The sequence below is a fragment of the Rattus norvegicus genome, chromosome 15 (assembly GCF_021556685.1).
Source record: "Rattus norvegicus strain SHRSP/BbbUtx chromosome 15, alternate assembly SHRSP_T2T, whole genome shotgun sequence".
Classification (NCBI taxonomy): Eukaryota; Metazoa; Chordata; class Mammalia; order Rodentia; family Muridae; genus Rattus; species Rattus norvegicus.
This window is the reverse complement of record NC_141548.1, coordinates 6,977,629-6,998,117: the sequence shown is the minus strand read 5'-3', so window position 1 is coordinate 6,998,117 and position 20,489 is coordinate 6,977,629. Positions and strand designations below refer to the sequence as shown.

Genomic DNA, 20,489 nt, shown 5'->3' with positions numbered 1-20,489 from the left:
AGGAAAGGTAATGAGTTTTGTGTGTTATTTTGCATTCTACTACTTTAATGAATGTATTTTCAGCTTTAAGAAACTTAATTTTTTAGAGACAAGTTGTCTCTATTTAGGATCACCTCTAACTAATTCATATTTGTCTTTGCATTTTAAGTATTTCAATCCACATTATTTCATTTTATATTTTCAGATGATTATGAGGGGAATTTTTCCCAGATTTTCTCATGGTATGATTTGGATTGGCATAAAGGAAGGCTAAGAAATTTTGTGTGTTCCCATTGTATTGTGCTTTTATGAATGTATTTATCAGTCTTAAGAGATGGTGATATTGGGGTTGGGGATTTAGCTCCGCGGTAGAGCGCTTGCCTAGCAAGCCCAAGGCCCTGGGTTCGGTCCCCAGCTCCGAAAAAAAAGAAAAGGAAAAAAAAAGAGAGATGGTGATACATTTTTAGTTTTAAAAATAGTATCACGTCATCTGCAAATGAAAAGATTTTGACTTCTTCATTTTTCATTTGGGTTACCCAAGTTCACCACCCACCACTGATGCTTATTGTTATTTATCCCACTTTTCCTCTGGGTTTCTCTCTTGTCTCTTTTCATTGTTGCTACTCCCCCCACCCCTTGTCCATCCTTCCCTGCCTCTACCTAGGTCCTTCCATCCTTCTGCCTCCCATGATTATGTTCTTCCCCTTCTAAGTGGGTTCAAGCATCCACAATTTGGCCTTCTGACATGTTACCCTTCGTGTGATCAATGAATTGTATAGTGGGTCTTCTGTACTTTTGGGCTAACATCCATTTGTCACTAAATACATCCCATGTTATGTCTTTTTCGATCTCTGTTACTTCACTATTTTCCAGTTCCATCCTTTTGCCTATAAAGTTCCTGGTGTATTCATCTTTGATACCCGAGTACTGTTCCTCTGTTTGAATAGAGCGCACTTTCTATATTCATTCCTCAGTTGAGTTGAGGTCTATCGTGGTTGTTTCCAGCATTTGACTAATATGAGTAAGGCTGCTATGAACATATTCATCCACACATCCTTGTCATTTGTGGATCATGTTTGAGTATATGCGCTGAAGTGGGTGGTAAAGCTGGGTCTTCAGGTAAAGCTATTTGCAATGTTTCCTGATCCTCCACATTGATATCCAGAGTTGATATTGATATACAGCCAGTAATCGCACCAGCTATGGAGGAGTGTTCCAGTTTCTCTACATCCTAGCCCACTCTGCTGCTGCCTCAGTTTTCTATCTTAGCCATTCTGATTGGTGTAATGAAGAATCTCAGGTTCGTTTGATTTACCTTTTTCTGATAACTAAGGATGTTGAACATTTCTTGATGAGTTTCTCAGGCATTGAGATACCTCAGTTGAGAATTCTTGGTTTAGCTCTCTATCCCAGTTTAAAAGTCGGGTTATTTGTTTGTCTGGGAGTTTACCTTTTTGAGTATTTTGTTTATTTTTAATTTTGGCACACTCTCACATGTAGGGTTGGTAAAACTCTTCTCCGAATCTGTAGCTTGCTGTTTTACCTATTGGCAGTGTCCTTTGCTTTAAAGAAAGTTTTCAGAATGTTGAGATTTCATACATTTACTGTTGATCTTAGAGCCTGACCCTTTGGTATTGTGTTCTGAAAACTTTATCCTGTGCAAATGTGTTCTAGGCCCTTTGTGACACTTTCCCTTCTATTAGCTTCTGCATGTTTGGTTTTATGTGGATTTCCTTGATTCACTTGGACTTGAACTGTGTAGAAAGAGATAGAAATGGATCAATTGGCACTCAACTACATGCAGACCACCAGTTAGGGTAGCATCATTTCTTAAAATGCTTTCTGTTATGTTCAAAATCCTCAGTCATCAGGGAAATGCAAATCAAAACAACCCTGAGTATCTACCTCACACCAGTAAGAAAGGCTAAGACCAAAAACTCAGGTGTCAGCAGATGCTGGCGAGAATGCAGAGAAAGAGGAACACTCCTCCACTGTTGGTAGGATTGCAAACTGGACAACCTCTCTGGAAGTCAGTCTGGAGTTTCTTCAAAAATTGAACATTGCACTGCCTGAGCACCCAGCTATACCTCTCCTGGGCAATACCCAAAAGATGCTCCAACATACAGCAAAAACACATGCTCCACTATGTTCATAGCAGCCGTATTCATAACAGCCAGAAGCTGGGAAAAACCCAGATGCCCTTCAACAGAGGAATGGATACAGAAAATGGGGTACATCTACACAGTGGAGTAGTACTCAGCTATTAGGAACAATGACTTCATGAAAATCTTACAGCAATGGAAGGAACCAGAAAATATGATCCTGAATGAGGTAACCTAATGACAAGAAAACCCACATTGTATGCACTCAGTGATAAGTGGACATTAGCCGCAAATCTCAGATTACCCAAGATGCAATCCACAGACCACATGAAGCTCAAGAAGGATGACCAAAGTGTGGAAGCTTCAGTCCTTCTCAGAAGGGGGAACAAATATACTCACAGGAGGAAGTGTGGAGATGAAGTCTGGAGCAGAGACTGGAGGAAAGGCTACCCAGGGACTGCCCTAACTGGGGATCCAGTCTATATACATCCACCAAACCTCAGACAATATTGGTGATGCCAAGAAGTGCGAGCTGACAGGAGCCTGATATAGCTGTCTTCTGAAAGGCACTGCCAGAGCATGACAAATACAGAGGCGGATGTTTGAAGTCACCCATTGAACTGAGAACAATGGAGAAGGCAGAGAAAGGATTGAAGGAGCTGAAGGGGTTTGCAACCCCATAACAACAATAATACCAACCAACTACAGCTCCAAGAGACTAAACCACCATTCAAATGGTACACATGGACAGACCCAGGGCTCCAGCAGCATGTGTAGAAAAGGATTGGCTTGTTGGGCATCAATGAGAGAAGAAGCCCTTGGTCCTGCGAGGCTCTATGCCCCAGTATAGGAGAATGTCAGGGCAGGGTGGCAGGAAGTGTTGGGTGGGGGGGAGAACACCCTCAGAGAAACAGGGTGAGGGGGATGGGGTAGGGGGATATGGGTGTGAAACAGAGAAAGGCTATAACATCTGAATGTAACTAAAAACAAATAAAGAATGAAAAAAATTAAAAGGCATAACAAATGCAAAAGATTGGGGTGCCATTCCATAGTCGTGATGTGTTTCTTCTGTGAGAGCATACTGGTTAACTCCTTCTCTATGAATGTATTCTTATTTGAAAGTAAATAATGGGATCATCTGTGGAGTGGTTAGTAAGAATAAAAGCATCGCCTAACATGAATAGGTCCCTCCAGAGCATATGCTTAATATTCTAGGTATAGAGCAATTAGCTGTGGAGGGGGAATTAAAAACAAAAACCAAACAAAAAACAATAACATCAACGATTAACATAAATTTTGAATCCTGGGATTAATGCGTGTGCTGACTTTGATCAGCTTTGTGGATGCTTCTAATAAACACACACGTCCTATCACAGTTCTAGCAGTCGCCAGCAGAGGGAGCTGTGAGGTAGTGTGTGCTTCTTCCTTTCCAAGACACCCCATGGCCTCAGGCCTGCATCCAGTGAGCTGGAACTAAGAGCAGCCTGGTTGAAACTCCTGCTGCCATGGCAGATTCGCAGGAACATTTTCCTTTGCCCACAAAGAGCCTGTGTGGAGGAGGCCTCTTGGCGGCTCCTCAAGGACTCTGCATGTCCTATTCTTCAGGGAGAAGCCCAGATAGGTCTTTGAGAAAGGTCAGTGAGTTGTTGGGGAAGTCTCTGATTGTGTGGCCGAGGGCCTGGAATGGCTGAGAGAATGGCTGCTTCCCTGAGGGCAAAGGATAGACCTCCTAGGGCTCTGACCTCCTACTTTATATTTTCACCTGATGGCTTATTATTCATATTTTCTTAATGGGATACGACTATGGTCTTGATGAGCATCTTGTCTCTCTGATTCTCATTCAGTTCTTTGTTGTCACAGACTTTTTGAGCTTACTCCAGCCCCTGGGACTTATTCATACCTCCAAAATTCTCTGACTTTTGGGATTTCTAATATTTGTGGCAAACTGAGTGACAAAAGCAATGAATAGCCTGGTGTTCAGTGCATATGGATCTGTGGGTGTATAGATACCATAAGCCTCTAGGATACACTCTAGGAAAGCAGCAGTGTGCTCTTAGGTCCCCTGTGTGACCTCACTTAACTTTGCCAATTTGTGGGCTTCTATTCTGCTGCTCTCAGAAATGGAAACTCCTGGAATAGATGTATAGTGTCCCATTACCTTTGTCATTCTTAGGATATTAGTGGGAGTAAGTTTGATTGAAATATACTCTCAAGAACATTATCCAAATCAGTGCTTCTTGTGTGCTGTCTATATGAAGTACCAAGTTCACAGACAGATCTGCATGAACTTCCCAAAGCCAGCAAATTGGAGCATGAAGAAAGCCCAAGGCATCCATTACCAGCATCCTCAGCACCTGCCCCAGGACAGGGTAAATTGGCTTTGGTGGAAGAAGGGATCTACTGTGATAGCTGGCCCTCATACACCCAGAGAAGAATATACTAGGAGAGTTGGGGAAGGATTGTGGGAGAGAGTAACCGGGTGTCAGGGGGCAGTGAGCAGCTTGCAATGTGAATAAGTAAAATATGTATAAATAAAAAATAAAATAAAGTTCTTTAACAAAATGGGACACAGTGTAATGTTGTAGTAACTCTACTATGTTTACACTAGCTAACACTTTAACAACTAGAGTGACTAGACATGATAAAGTAGGATGCCTCTGTCACTTACAAATACTATTTACACAGCAAAGATAAATGCACGACTTGCAGCCCAAAGATCGATTGTTTCCAGCACATCTATGTGACTCTCCTTCCCTTTATCAGGACTCTGGAGGCCTCTGTTCATCCAGGTCTCACAGATCATCCAAAAGGCAGTCCCTTACCAGCTCTGGTCAAGTGCCCTTATGCTCTTGGTAGACCTCTGCTCAGGCTGCAGAGGCACTGAAGGGCAGCCTTTTCCATGCGTGGGAAGCCATTATTTCAGCCTTTCCAGACTCTCTGCTACTCAACTGGAGACTTCTGCAGAGGCCTGTCAATCTCAAAACCAGAAGCTTGGGTAATCCAAAACCCTAGGATGCCATCCTGCACTCATGATGTGTTGATTACCTGAGACCATACACGTTAACTCTCTTCTTCATGCCTGTTTTCCTTCTTTGAAAGTAAATAATGTGATCATGTGTGGTGTGGGTGGTATGAGCAAAATCTTTACCATGAAGAATAGGGCCATGAAGAGTGTGGACTTAACATTCTAGGTACAGAGCAAATAGAGGGAATTACCAAAGAAAACAACAGGAATTCTAACAACAATTGCAAAAGAAAGAAGAGAAAAAAGAAAAAAAACTTTATGGGTGCTGGGATTAAAGGCATGTATCAACTCTGACCAGCATTGTAGGTATTTCCAATAAAATATTAAAAAACAAAAAAACCCGATTATTCTTTTAGCAAGTGCAGCAGAGAAGACTGTGAGAGATCATGTGCTGCTACCACCATGCTATGATTCTGTAGCAACAACTTCCTTGGTGATAGGAGCCTGTATGCAGCAGGCCCCTTGGTGGGCCTGTCATCTCAAAAAAAGATGCTTCAGTCATCCAAAAGATTGGACTCCAGTATACTTCAGGCCAGGAAAGAAGCCAGCCACCAAGAGTGAAAGAACAAAGGAAAAATTACATTGGAAAAATATGTGCCTTATTTGGAAGAAATGACCCTAAACTTCTGAAGCATCCATCATCTCCACACCTCTGTTTTGAGCTTTGTATAGCCATGTTGTCCAACTCCAGGTGGGAGTCAGAGGCAAAGCCCTTCCCAGAGAAGACAGACGTGTTTTTGACTCTTACGTCTGTGAGGTTAGGAGGCGTCATAGCACAGATTGAGCTAACCTAGGAGAAGAACACAGAAGCCACAGATGACAATGCCAAATGGACTTTCCCCTGAACTTATGGACCCACTAAAATTGAGGTTTAACCTGACCTCAGGCCCTTTGACTCCCTGCCCATCCTGCTGATTCTTATGTTTGCTAGGAGTAAAGTATCAAGGGGCAACCCCCAATATCCTCATGCCTGGACTTGGAAATTAAGGAAGACAGATATTGGAGAAGTGATGGCTGTCGGGCTACAATGTAGGAACACGCAGTCCAGGTTGACCTTTACTCACTGATGACCAATTTAATTGTCTGGCGATATTTGAGAAAGGGATGATGACCTACTTAATATGTAAAAGAAGGTATAGAAATTTATGATTTTATATTTACCCTGTAGTTGATCCCCTATATTCCAAAGAGAAGGGAGTTTTTATTGAAAAAAGTAGGATTATTAACATTGACTTTGTGAAATACATGGACGTGTATGTGGAAATAGTACTGGCTATCAAGGAATGCACAATAAGCTAATATTATCCAGGTTTTATAAAATTAAAATTATAGGAGAAATATATTGGCCTCTAGGAAACAGGAAAACTTTGGGAATTGGACTGTATGTATGTGCATCGTCTCAGGTGTAGATTTATTATTGATAGAAATCGTCCTCATTTGTGGTCCCTAGAGATTTAGATACCAACAAAAATCTCTTCTCCAATTCAGGGTTGTAATCAACTCTCCCCATCAAGAGCATTGATGACATCTGATGAAGCAGAGAGAAATATCTAACTCTGGAGGAGAAGTTGCCAAAGGATATTCCCTGGGTCACAGGAGAGGCTGCAGAAAAGGGCCCCATAGAAATTGGTTGCTTTTGGGAGAGCTGGGTAGCAGGTAGGCCATAGAACTTCCCAGTGACATCATCAGTAATGTCTTCCTTGGACAATCTCTTGTATCTAAGAGAGCACTAGAATCTTCTGTGACGTCACCAGTGTTGTGGTGACACAAACTGCCTGTGGGATTCCCTCGGTGCCTTTTGGGTTCACAAACAGGCATGTTTCACCAGCTGCTCAAGCTAGTTCAGAAGGAGAGGGGAGATCAAGGAGAGACCAGACCGAGGCAGAAGAAAGCTGGCCTCCTGTCTTGTAAGTACAGAAGAATGAAATCATTCTGGGGAAGGCACAGTGAGTACTGGGTAGAGTCGGGGAACTTCCTCCAGGAGGTAGGTTTGAGCTGTGCCTTTCAGGAGTCGGCCTTACAAGCAGGAGCCTTGGAATTTGTCAATTGCAGACCAAGAGTCAAGAGTCCTGATGAGTAATTTGACAGAGAGCCAGGAATTGGCAGGCCTGCAGCTTCTTTTCTATGAGCTTTTTAATTTCTACTGCCAAGGAATGCCAGGAGGAAGCCCTATGAGGATAACAATGTGCCCATTCATGGTTGGGTGCTGAAGCACTTCATCCTCTAGATTCCTGTAGGTTACTAAGTCTGTGATGACAAGAACAAGGAAGGATGCACCCCCTAGTCATGAATTGAGGTCGCAGACACTTTAAGCTTGAACACACGATTAGGGTTTGATGGTGCTGTGAACTCCAGGATTGACCTGCTCCACGTCTGATATCTGCTGACAATGTCCCAAATCTTTATGTCTGAGGTAGATTCTATCTTTCAGTATGAGGGATCATGTAATAGTGAGTGAGGCTTATGTATGGCAATGGAGGTTGAGAAGAGGGAAATAGCTTAAGAGTCCACATTAGAGATAGCTTTTCTTCTCTTTCAGGGATTCAACAAGTCTCCAGCCTTTCCTCTTCCTCAACCTCCATTTTGAGACTCAGAATGGTCTTTTCTACCCATGGGCTATCCAATATGTACATTCATTTGTGTTTATCTATCTACAGGGTTTATTCGGAAGGCATCATCAGAAAATTTCATCAGTAACCATGAAAAGCGTATAAAGAATTTGGAGGAACTAAAATCTGAAATCCAGAAGTGTAAATTCGAGCGGGATGAACTTTCTCGAATCCTGGACCTTTATGTCAATGATGGTTTGAACTACAGGTAGTCATTATGCCCTGAAACCTATTGACTGTCTTGTGCTCTCTCTGCTAAGCCAAGAGACATCCAGAAAGTGTTTCACCTCTCATCCTGGACTTTAAGGAGCCTTGGCAGGTGCTGGCCTGTGAGAGAAGCTAGGTGCTGTGTGTTTAGGGTCAACCTCTCTTGTACTTGACCCTGAGCTCCTTGGAGTTGGATTGGATTTTTTCAGCAGCTGGAAGGACCTGGTCACACTTGCTGCATCTAAGTGTGTGAATGAAATGCCTGAATGTCCTCACTCTTACTCTGATTTTGGTCGTTATACACTGATTCTATGGCACCTCCACGATAAAGTTGGCATTCTAATTATGTTTGTATATGGGTTGGTATGTACGTATGGATGTGAAAGTATTTGTGTGTGTTTTGCTCAGGATCAGGGAGTCTGGGACCTTTGATTGGGTCTGAGGATTTGTTTGATGAACAGTTTGCAGGTCATGATAGTGATGAGTGCGTGGAGGCCGTCATTGATCAACAGAGCACTTTGCTCCTTCTGTTTACCGTGCTGGCACATAGGGCTCTCCTGAGGGGAGGAGGTGTTATGAATCCTCTTCCCTGTAAAAAGTAGTTACGGCCTCTGCGAGTCATGTAACAAGGATTGAGAATCCCTGCTTTCAAAACAAGAGAAATGTCATCACATCTTTCTGTTGGACCCAAGGCTATGGCACAGACTGGAGGAAACATATTATACTTCGTACACAACTGTTCAATTCCTTCATGCTTACCTGGCCAGATCTTGAAGGTCTGTTCCCTCCATTTGGTCCCCTGGCTCTGCCGTCCAATGCCCAGGATAATGAGTTTAACCAGCACCAATAGGAAGGAGCAAGTTTGTGTTATATACTGGGCTTAGGTAGGCCAGAGAACAGTCTGATTTCATTCATTTATTTATTTATTTATTTATTTATTTATTTATTTATTTATTTTCCTGCTTTGAACTTTATTTTCTTTTTTTAATTATCCAAGGATGGTTTACTGTGACCTAGAAAAGGTCACTGTGGGAATAAATTCTTGGCACTTGTTATTCCCAAACATGCAGCTCTCAGAATTTCCCCCCTCCTATACAGAGGGTCTTTATAGGACCATACTTCACCAGCCTTTTAAGGATTACTTATTTCAAAACAAATGTGTGCTGACTTGCAGAGAAATATTTTCTATGGAAGAGTGATGGTTTGAGTCTCACTGTTGTGTTTTTGCTGTGGTCTTTGAGTTTTCCACTTTCTTCCCTAGCCCCCATTCCTTGAATTTGAATTTTTATTGAAAATTTTTTATTTACACTTCATCTAATTGTGAAATCATGAGTTCAGACAGTTATTTGTTCCTTGGGCCATGTTCTAACACAGGCTGAACATTGAATTGCCAATGCTTAAATCCCAACATGAGATGAGAACGATGGATATGCATAAGATGACCAACTGGATAAGTGATGCCATGGAGAAGTACAAGGAGCTCACACAAGAGAACAATTCCTACCGGTGAGTCACTGACAGAAAGGAGACCCCAGCACTAGGTGGGGAATATTTCTGTCCAGCTATGACTTTGAAAAAAAGATCTGTGGTCCATGAGAAACACGTGGGAAGATTGTATAGCTGCTGGGTCTTCTATCAGCCCTCAGAGGGGATTGGCCCTCTACCTGCCAATGACTTTAGAATACCATGAACACATAAGCACCCGTATGCAACATTTCCTCTGCTTTGAGGTATATATACCCTCTAGTGTCAGGATTTTCTGAAGTACTTTGAATCCCGTGGAATGCGGACTCGGGATTTGACCTGCCTCTAATTGGTGCTAACATGCAAACTGTGGCTCTAGTCTGGAGATGCCTGGGGATGGGGCCCTTGAAGGGATGATTGTACTTGCAGGAGTGGCAGGCAAATAGAAACTGCCTGGGATTTACCATTATTTGTTTTTGATTCAGCATCAGAAACTTCCACCTCCTGAATGAATGCAATGAATTGAAGAAGAATGTAAGGATTTTGATGAATGAGAACAGAAAACTGCTGGTGGAGCAGACTGAACTGCAAGCATCCTGTGAGGAGGGAAAGAGGTTCTGTGAGGAGGCCAGCAAGACCATCTACACCACAGATATTGAATCCTTGTGTCCTGTACTTTTGAGTAAATCGAATGTATCCTTGTGAATCAAACAGTGATCTCGAACTCGTCACTCTTAAGAACCTTCTTTATTGAAGTGTGATGTAACCATCTGAAATCCCACAGCTCTCAGGCAGAGATGGATCTCTGCATTCTCACAGGGATTGGGCATCATAATGACTTCCCAGTCAGACTGAGATACAAAGAAAATTGTACTTTCAGTGTAGATTGTGTGTCCAACTCTGAATACCAACTTCATGATGAAAAAATTATCAACGCTGTATCCTTATCAAATATTTAGCGACCGCTAAAATATACTCTTTTGTGGATGAGAGTGTTGAACATATTAATGGAATATTCATCAGGCTTTCTCTAGTATCTCCCAGGAAATAAAACCATATTATAGGGAGTATAGAAGCAGTCATGAAACAGAATTGCTTGCTTTTGGTTTCCTTCAAACATGATATCAATTGTAACTGCACAGAAGAGATAATAAATTGCAAGACCTTTCAGGGGATAGGGTTTTTATGGTTGGTTGTTTTCTTGTTCTTGATTAGGATGATGACTTTTGTTCTTGACAATGTACTATGTTCCATTTGGGATTTCAACTCAAGCAGATCACATAGTTTACAATTCAGTTTCTAGATTTCTTTAAAAGCTGGACAAAATATCCAGGCAAAGGTGCCCTATGAGTTTTCTCCTTTGTTTTTCCTCCTTTGGGTGCTTTTGTTTTTGTTTGTTGTTGTCGTTGATTTATTTTATAGTCATGAGTGTTTTGCCTTCTGTAGGTCTCTGCATGCTGTTCCCCAAAGGCCAGAAGAGGTCATTGGGTTTCACCTGGAACTTAAGTGACAGAGGATTGTTAGGTGCCCTGCAGGTCTTTTGAGAAACAAATTCTCAAATGATGAGCCATCTCTCCAGCCCCTACCGTGGACGTTTGTCCTTCATTGTGTTCCTTATTTGTGGCAATGGATCATACCTGAACAAAGTGTTTCTTGAGATATGTAGGGACACATTTATGGGGTCTGCATGCTAATAATCTAGACTTCCAGGCGTCTATGTGAAGTTTTTAAGTTAGGGTTTCACTGCCGAGAACAGATACCATGACTAAGACAAATGTTATAAAGGACAGCATTTAATTGGAGCTGGCTTAAAGGTTCAGATCTTCAGTTCTTTATCATCAAGGTGGGAGCCTGGCAGCATCTAAGCAGATATGGTGCCGTAGGAGCTGAGAGTTCTACATCTTCATGTGATGTTTCCTAGCAGAATACTCAGTTTCAGGCAGCTAGGATGAGGGTCTTAAAGCCCAGAACCACAGCGAAACACCTGACCCAACAAGGAAATACCTACTCCAAAGGAGCCATACTGTATAATAGTACCGCTCCCTGGGCCAAGCATATACAAACCTTCACATTCCACTCTGAGGCTTCCAGAGGCTTCTTCAAACCTATGAGACTATGGGGGCCACATCTAAACATAGCACAATGCAAAATCCATTAGGTCAACTTCCAGAATTCCCATACTTCATAGCAGTTTTAAAAATGTTCAGTGTAAAGTTGAACGTCTCATCTGAGATTGATCCAAGCACTTAGCTGTAACACCCACACTAGACAGGAACCCAGCTGCGTAAACTTTAAACTCTGCATCTCCATGTCTGATGTCAATGTGGTCTTCAGATCTCCAACTCCCTTTTGATCTTTGTTGGTTGCAAGAAAAGTTTCCTGCTGTGCTGTTTGCACTCCCTGTTAGCAGCTTTCCTCAGTAGAGAGTCCATGGCTCTGGCATCTCAAACATCTGTATGTCTCCAAGGCGACTTCAATGTTCCAGCTTCTTCCCTCAATATCTGGGACCCACACATGATCTGGGCTCCTCCGAAGAGTTGGGGTCACGTCTCCAGCTCTGCCCTCTGTAGCACTCTAACCTCTGGTTGATCCATACCACTGATGCTTCTGTTCTTGGTGATCATCCAGTGGCACTGGAATTCCCAATGTACTGGGGTCTTTCACTGCAACTAAGCTTCACCAGAGCCTTACATAGGCTCTTTTCGTGGTGCCCAGTCCCAGATTCTTTGCATGACCTCTGAAGTCCTGGGCCATCAAGAAAAATGGAGTCATCACCTTCACTAATGGCCTTCCATGGCATCTCACAGTGTCAAGCCTCACCTCCTCTTCATGACCATTTCATGTCTTCAAAACCAGTACCAACTGAGTGACTGTTAGACTTTACCAAGGAGAGCTGTAGCACCAGCTTCAGCCTTGGCTCTTTCTATAACACAGCTTCTTTGTGCTCTCAAAAAGCACTCCCCGTAAGATTTTACCACTTTGATCCTGGTCTCATTTTAATCACCACTAATTTCTTAGTTCCAGTGAACCAGCACCAATTGTCCAGTAGTCCCTTCTATTCTGTACACTACATCAGGGCTTTGTGGGCAAAGCTGCTGACTTCTGCTGCTCGGAGGTGCTGGAATTGCTCACCTCACTTTATTCCATTATCACTAGCTTCCTGTTTTCCACTCCTTCCCTGCCTCAGCTTGCCTGTCCTGGATCTTCCTGTGTAGATTGACCTTGAACTCAGATCTTCATGCCTGTCTCAACACCCTGGCAGTCCCCTACATTGGGGAAATGATCCTTCAGAGGTCGGTGAAGTTAGGGTTTTACTGCTGTGAACATATAGCATGACCAGTGAAAGTCTTATAAAGGACAACATTTAATTGCAGCTGGCTTACAGGTTAAGATGTTTAGTCCAATATCTTTAAGGTGGGGGCATGTCACCCTCTAAGCAGGTGTGGTGTAGTGGGAGTTGTGAGTTCTACATCTTCATCAGAAGGCTGCTAGCAGAATACTAACATTCAGGCCTTTCTCTGACCCCAGATATCTTAATCAAGCAACTGGCTTTTGAAAATGCTAATACAGTAGTGAAACACTGTCTCAAAAACCAACCAACCTGGAAGTCCCACACCCGCGGATCCCGGCCCGCAGCAGCTCTCTGCTCCCAAACCCCGTGGGAGAGAGACCTCACCGCCTGATCAGGTGGGCACTCCTGAGGCTGCAGAGCGGAGGAGACCACCAACACTGCCCACCCCTGCCCACATCCCTGGCCCAAGAGGCAACTGTATAAGGCCTCTGGGTTCCCGTAGGGGAGGGCCCAGGAGCGGCAGGATCCCTGCGCCTGAGACACCGCCAGAACCTGAAGGAAACAGACCGGATAAACAGTTCTCTGCACCCAAACCCCGTGGGAGGGAGAGCTAAACCTTCAGAGAGGCGGACACGCCTGGGAAACCAGAAGAGACTGCACTCTGTGCACATCCAGACGCCAGAGGAAAACACCAAACGCCATCTGGAACCCTGGTGCACGGAGGCTCCCAGAAAGAGCGGCGCAGATCTTCCCGGTTGCTGCCGCCGCGGAGAGGACTTAGGCAGTACCCCACGAGCAAACTTGAGCCTTGGAACCACAGGTAGGACCAACTTTTCCCCTGCAAGAAACCTGACTGGTGAACTCAAGACACAGGCCCACAGGAACAGCTGAAGACCTGTAGAGAGGAAAAACTACACGCCCGAAAGCAGAACACTCTGTCCCCATAACTGGCTGAAAGAAAACAGGAAAACAGGTCTACAGCACTCCTGACACACAGGCTTATAGGACAGTCTAGCCACGGTCAGAAATAGCAGAACAAAGTAACACTAGAGATAATCTGATGGCGAGAGGCAAGCGCAGGAACCCAAGCAACAGAAACCAAGACGACATGGCATCATCGGAGCCCAATTCTCCCACCAAAGCAAACACTGAATATCCAAACACACCAGAAAAGCAAGATCTAGTTTCAAAATCATATTTGATCATGATGCTGGAGGACTTCAAGAAAGACATAAAGAACTCCCTTAGAGAACAAGTAGAAGCCTACAGAGAGGAATCGCAAAAATCCCTGAAAGAATTCCAGGAAAACACAATCAAACAGTTGAAGGAATTAAAAATGGAAATAGAAGCAATCAAGAAAGAACACATGGAAACAACCCTGGACATAGAAAATCAAAAGAAAAGACAAGGAGCTGTAGATACAAGCTTCACCAACAGAATACAAGAGATGGAAGAGAGAATCTCGGGAGCAGAAGATTCCATAGAAATCATTGACTCAACTGTCAAAGATAATGTAAAGCAGAAAAAGCTACTGGTCCAAAACATACAGGAAATCCAGGACTCAATGAGAAGATCAAACCTAAGGATAATAGGTATAGAAGAGAGTGAAGACTCCCAGCTCAAAGGACCAGTAAATATCTTCAACAAAATCATAGAAGAAAACTTCCCTAACCTAAAAAAAGAGATACCCATAGGCATACAAGAAGCCTACAGAACTCCAAATAGATTGGACCAGAAAAGAAACACCTCCCGTCACATAATTGTCAAAACACCAAACGCACAAAATAAAGAAAGAATATTAAAAGCAGTAAGGGAAAAAGGTCAAGTAACATATAAAGGCAGACCTATCAGAATCACACCAGACTTTTCGCCAGAAACTATGAAGGCCAGAAGATCCTGGACAGATGTCATACAGACCCTAAGAGAACACAAATGCCAGCCCAGGTTACTGTATCCTGCAAAACTCTCAATTAACATAGATGGAGAAACCAAGATATTCCATGACAAAACCAAATTTACACAATATCTTTCTACAAATCCAGCACTACAAAGGATAATAAAGGGTAAAGCCCAACATAAGGAGGCAAGCTATACCCTAGAAGAAGCAAGAAACTAATCGTCTTGGCAACAAAACAAGGAGAATGAAAGCACACAAACATAACCTCACATCCAAATATGAATATAACAGGAAGCAATAATCACTATTCCTTAATATCTCTCAATATCAATGGCCTCAACTCCCCAATAAAAAGACATAGATTAACAAACTGGATACGCAATGAGGACCCTGCATTCTGCTGCCTACAGGAAACACACCTCAGAGACAAAGACAGACACTACCTCAGAGTGAAAGGCTGGAAAACAACTTTCCAAGCAAATGGTCAGAAGAAGCAAGCTGGAGTAGCCATTCTAATATCAAATAAAATCAATTTTCAATTAAAAGTCATCAAAAAAGATAAGGAAGGACACTTCATATTCATCAAAGGAAAAATCCACCAAGATGAACTCTCAATCCTCATCTTCGGTTGGTTTATATACAAGTGTGCAATTTCTAGGCTTGAAAGTAAAATGATGCTATCTGGTGCTGGATAGAGGAGCCTTATTTTTTATTATGGCAGCTTGCTATTTTTGTAATATGGTGATTTGGTTGAACACATTAAAGTACAGTAGTAACTGATCTCCCCCTCTTCCTGGATGAGTGAGGAGATGATTAAATGTTGATGTCAGCATCCATGAGCATATTCAGATGAGCTTCTGCTTCTGTTGAAAAGGATGCTGTGTTTGATTGTGGTCCGAAGCTTTGAAGCACTACTTGGCATCTCCTTCCTTGGAGGTCTCACTGTTTAAACATAACAGATTTGATAGCTTGTTGGTAAGGTGAGGTCCAGCTTGTCTCCACTAGGTCATCTTCATGTGAATCCGGTGGTTATACGGTTTTGTTCTAGGGATATTTCATTTTTTTAATAACGGTTTTAGCTGACATTCATGGAGAGAATGAATCCTTAGAAGTGTGCCACTAGTGAAAGGAAATCCTGTCTAGAGTATGTTTCTTTACAAAGCTGTGTCACACCATCCTTTGGGCCCTCTGCTGGAAAAGTAGAATCAAGTCTCAAATAATGCCTTTTAAATTGTATCCTCTAGTATTATAGATGTAGGACAGTACTGTATCATACCTCTGTGGATGTAAAATAGCTTGTACCTGCTTTATGATACGTAGTAGTGACCGTGCTTTATCAGAGCTGTTTTTAATGATGTTGTTCAGAATGTTTTCTTTCCAGATGATGATTGAGAAGCTAATTTAAAAAAAAAATGGTGCCAGGTACCACAAGAGTAACAGAACTGTGCTGTTTTCTCGGGTTTTGTTTTTTTACTTTTTTTTTTTTTTAATGGAGTGTGCTGGATGTCTCTACAGTTTTGTTCAGATGACTGCAGAACCTGGAAAAGCTGTTGCTGCTGTTGATGCATAACACACTGCTATTATTGGTCTTTTTATATAAATATAAATATATATATACAGATATATAATTTGAATTTTTTGAAACTTTACCTGTGCTGTCAACTTTCGAAAAAAGTATCCCCGTTTACTGTGTTGAGTTGGCACTGTACAGAAATTAACAGCCATATTGGTCTAGAAATGTTGAACTTAAGTTTTTTCCATTTGTACAGGGGTAACACACTGTATTAAATATGTAAGGTCTTATATACGTGGGTTTGATTACAAAAACTAATAAAGTATTCTCTAAATAAAAATAAATAAATAAATAAATAAATCTTAAAAAAAAAAAACCAACCAACCAACCAAACAGACAAAGACAAATTAAAAATAGCAACAACAACAAACGAAAGAAAGAAAACACCAATGCATACTCTTATGTGGCCTTGCCAACAAGTTATTTCTGAATTGTAAATAAAAATGCCTATAGTCAAAAGCTGTGCAGAATTAAGACAGGTGTTCCCTGGTGATTCCAGCTTGGGGGTGGGGGGAGACCATGACAGACAGGGGTAGAAAGAAGAACGTAAATAGAGGAGAAGCCACCAGGAGGTAAGAGTCTGTAAATAATTAACCTTGTGAGTGGGCTAATTGGAGTGAAAAGCAGCTCAGACAAAACCATGGCAAATTACACAATGGAACTTTTGGAGAAATATGCATAATAGTACAGAGGATAGCTATCTGCTCAGTTCTTGTGCTGATTAAGGATTATCATAAACATAAAGCTTGTGTGCACCTTTTATCCAGAAACTAAATGGACAAAGTATGGGCAGAAATCCATGGTTGAGATCAAATACTTTCTACCACACAAAACCAGATCTAGCACCTAGAATTACAATCTTCCCAAGCCCAGATACCTACAGACCAGCATAGAAACACAACCAGTAACAGCCATGACATTAAAATCTTTATTAGAACCATCAACACTATCACAGAAGGCCCTGAATATGTCAACATGACTGAAGAACAAGAATAAAAAAAGATTGTAAAACAGCATTTGCACATATCATAGAGGTCTTTAAAGAGAAAAATAAAGAAATCTGTGAAAACACTAACTGTGGAAGGAAATGAATGAAGGAAACATAAAGGGAGAGATGTGGATGAGTAAAATGTAGGAACTCAAATAGTCTCTCAGAGGCAGACCTTAATAACAGACTCCAACAGATGGAATAGAGAACCTCAGGCATTGAAGAGATGATAGAAGGAATGGATACGTAGATAGAGGGAAAATATTAAATTCAAAGGGAAGAAAAGAGTGGAGGGGGAAAGGAATAAAGGAAAAGTAAAGGAAGGAAGGAAGGAAGGAAAGAAGGAAGGAAGGAAGGAAGGAAGGAAGGAAGGAAGGAAGGAAGGAAGAGAATCCTGGGAGAAAACATGCAAGAAGTAGGATTTTTCTGCTAAATAACAAATATAATAATAAAATGATAAAGACAATAAAGTATATAGGAAGGATGAAAATATGGGCTGGAGAGATGGCTCAGCGGTTAAGAGCACCCGACTACTCTTCCGGAGGTCCTGAGTTCAATTCCCAGCAACCACATGGTGGCTCACAACCATCTGTAAAGAGATTTGATGCCCTCTTCTGGTGTGTCTGAAGGAAGGATGAAAATAAACTTGGGTCAAAGGCAAATAAGACAAAAAAAAACAAAAATAAAAACCAAAAACAAGAAAAAAAAACCATTCTCAACCGAAATCATAGAAGAAAATGTCCTTAACTTAAGCAAGAGTCTTATCAAAGTAAAAGGAGCACACAGTATGAAACAGACTGGAGTCGCGAAGAAATTCCCCTGGGCATATATTACCTAAGACAGGAAACATGGAGAACAAATAAAGTGTAATAAAAGCTGCAAGGGTAAAAGTACTGGTAACATACACAGTCAGTCCTCCCATGAGAATTACACATCACTTCTTGCTAGAGACTCTAAAAGCCAGAAGAGCCTGGATAGATGCACTGAAGACTAAGAGACCAGACTAATAAAGTTGGATTTTAGTTGACCCAAGTGCCTCTCTTCTTTTATCACATGCAATATTATTAGATACTTCCTAAAATTGCCTTCCGAGCTTCTTTGAGGAAGCCTGAGGAGCTTAAGACCTCTGATAAAGTATTTTCTACAAAAGGACCTGCTTGCTTTTTTCTTATTTCTACTACAGCAGGATGGAGGCAAAGTTTTTTGCAAACTACTTTTAATAAGTAGCCCACATCATAGGTAATGGAAGAGAAAAGTTATTAGGATATGGGGGAAGAGGACCTGTTCAGCAATAGTTCTTCAGGAACGAGCTTGTTTTTCTTTGGCAGCAGTTCAGTACACAGCAAGCAGCAAACATGACTCCAGAGGGGATTTCACAGGGGAGGAAAGCAGGAGTGTGGTGGAAACATTGTGCAGCGGCTGTGCAGACTCAGGAGCTCCTGCTCAAGCTGCAACAAGGCACCCTGTGCTCTGAAGCACAGCAGCTTAGCCAGTTAGCTGGAGACCTGGCTCTCCCACTGCCCGCCTTACCTGGAATCCGCACAGGATCCAAGAGGACAAACAACTGTGCCTAAGCTGAGCCGGCAGGGTCAAAGCGCCTGTGAAGGACCTGCAGGCACCACCTTTGTCAGCTTCATCAGACCAGAGAGTCTTTTCCTCCTTCAAGCATGGCACCCCGCCCATTTTCTTTCACTCCCTGCCCTCATTTTGATGGCTTCTACCTCCCTTCATAAGTTTGTCGTTTAGTTTCTTTTTTCTCTCTTTTTTTTGCTTCTTTGTTACTTTCTTTCTTTCAACTAATATAAAGGACGAGCAATTTGATATTTTTTAACATTTATTTATTTATTTATTTATTTATTTATTTATTTATTATGTATATATCATACAGCTTTCTGCCTGCATGTATGCACCTGCAGGCCAGAAGAGGGCACCAGACCTGATTATAGATGGTTGAAAGCCACCATGTGGTTGCTGGGAATTGAACTCAGGACCTCTGGAAGAGCAGACAGTGCTCTTAACCTCTGAGCCATCTCTCCAGCCATTTTTTTTAACATTTATTTATTATAAGTGCACTGTAGCTGTCTGCAGACACACCAGAAAGGGCATCAGAACTCATTACAGGTGGTTGTGAGCCACCATGTAGTTGCTGGGATTTGAACTCAGGACCTCTGGAAGAGCAGTCAGTGCTCTTAACCACTAAGCCATCTCTCCAGCCCGCAATTTGATATTTCTAACCTAATATTTGTTGTGGTTTATGCCATGCATACTTGCACATTAAAATTCTTTTTTCTTACATTTGCCTCACTTTAATCGGACTCATTAGCTTAGCTCAATCTCGGTTCTTGGGTTTTCTGAGGTGAGTGAATGTTGGGGTGACCTCATTTCCAACTCCTGATCCTTCTGCCTCTAAAGTCAAATGCTTATAATTTTCAAAGCTTTCTTTGTCAGTGGATATGTGTGTGTGTCTGTGCACATACATGCTACAATTTTCAGTTCATGTTTCTACCATGGGTCCCAGGTATTGAACTCAGATAATCACACTAGTGCAGCAAGTTCTTTACCTGCTGAGTACCTTGCTGCTATTGCACGTGTGTGTGTGTGTGTGTGTGTGTGTGTCTAATTTTCATATATGTATATACCATATATTGTGCCTATCTCTGCCTCTCAATACCATTGTCCTTCCTTTCCTCACCTCTTCTATCATTTCTTTTTATCCCTCTGGACAGTTGCTCTTTGTTCACATCAGTTTAAAATGTAGGAACACACACACACTGTTTGAAACCAAATTAAAATGAAAAAATAAAAATATGCAGTCTTTTTGATCAGTACTCCTTAGCAATAGCTTTTCTTTGATTTTTTATACAATTGATATATAATAATTAATGGGCAATCAGCTTGAAATTTTTCCTTAATGATTATATCCTTGGATTTTCATAAATGTTTCATAAATGTTATTATACTATCTGCAGATAAAAATGTCAACTTTTCATTCCTACAGTGACAGGCCTTAAATTATCACCTTCCTCCATTCTGACCACAGCAGTCTGCTGTCTCTAAGGGCGATCACCACTTACTGCTCAATAAAAGGGGAACAGAAGAGTGGTGTTGTTCTGACCCCTTCTAGCCAAATGGCCCTTATGTGTTTGTCCTGAAGAAATGTGGATATGGATTGCTAGGTATGGGCTGCCACCTTGTGGAAGTGAGAATTCAGTGCACCTGAGGGATGTCTTCTCCCACAGTTGCCTTGGCTGGAGGATTCCTGAATCATCCCAGTCACAAGCACTCCACTCTCAAAAGAAACCCAACCTCAGCCTTAAAGGAAACGGACACTTAATTTCCAGTGAGATTCGTGC

The 20,489-nt window shown here is 41.9% G+C and overlaps 1 protein-coding gene across 1 annotated transcript; it reads left to right on the top strand.

Annotated features, from left to right (window-relative positions):
* The first annotated feature begins 6,837 nt into the window (after nt 1-6,837).
* LOC134481929 (uncharacterized) lies at nt 6,838-10,361 on the top strand. The gene is made up of 4 exons (XM_087587039.1): nt 6,838-7,013; nt 7,764-7,923; nt 9,297-9,428; nt 9,872-10,361. Exons 1-4 carry the CDS (start codon nt 6,923-6,925, stop codon nt 10,089-10,091), a joined length of 603 nt encoding a protein of 200 aa, XP_087443165.1. The 5' UTR covers nt 6,838-6,922; the 3' UTR covers nt 10,092-10,361.
* Nucleotides 10,362-20,489: the final 10,128 nt, after the last annotated feature.

Bases quoted from the DNA above. Each gene is read 5' to 3' on its own strand.
- LOC134481929 (XM_087587039.1), top strand. From the start codon at position 6,923: ATGTTTCACCAGCTGCTCAAGCTAGTTCAGAAGGAGAGGGGAGATCAA. The intron at 7,924-9,296 runs GTAGTCATTATG...GTTCTAACACAG, and splicing joins AATGATGGTTTGAACTACAG to GCTGAACATTGAATTGCCAA. The intron at 9,429-9,871 runs GTGAGTCACTGA...TTTTTGATTCAG, and splicing joins CAAGAGAACAATTCCTACCG to CATCAGAAACTTCCACCTCC.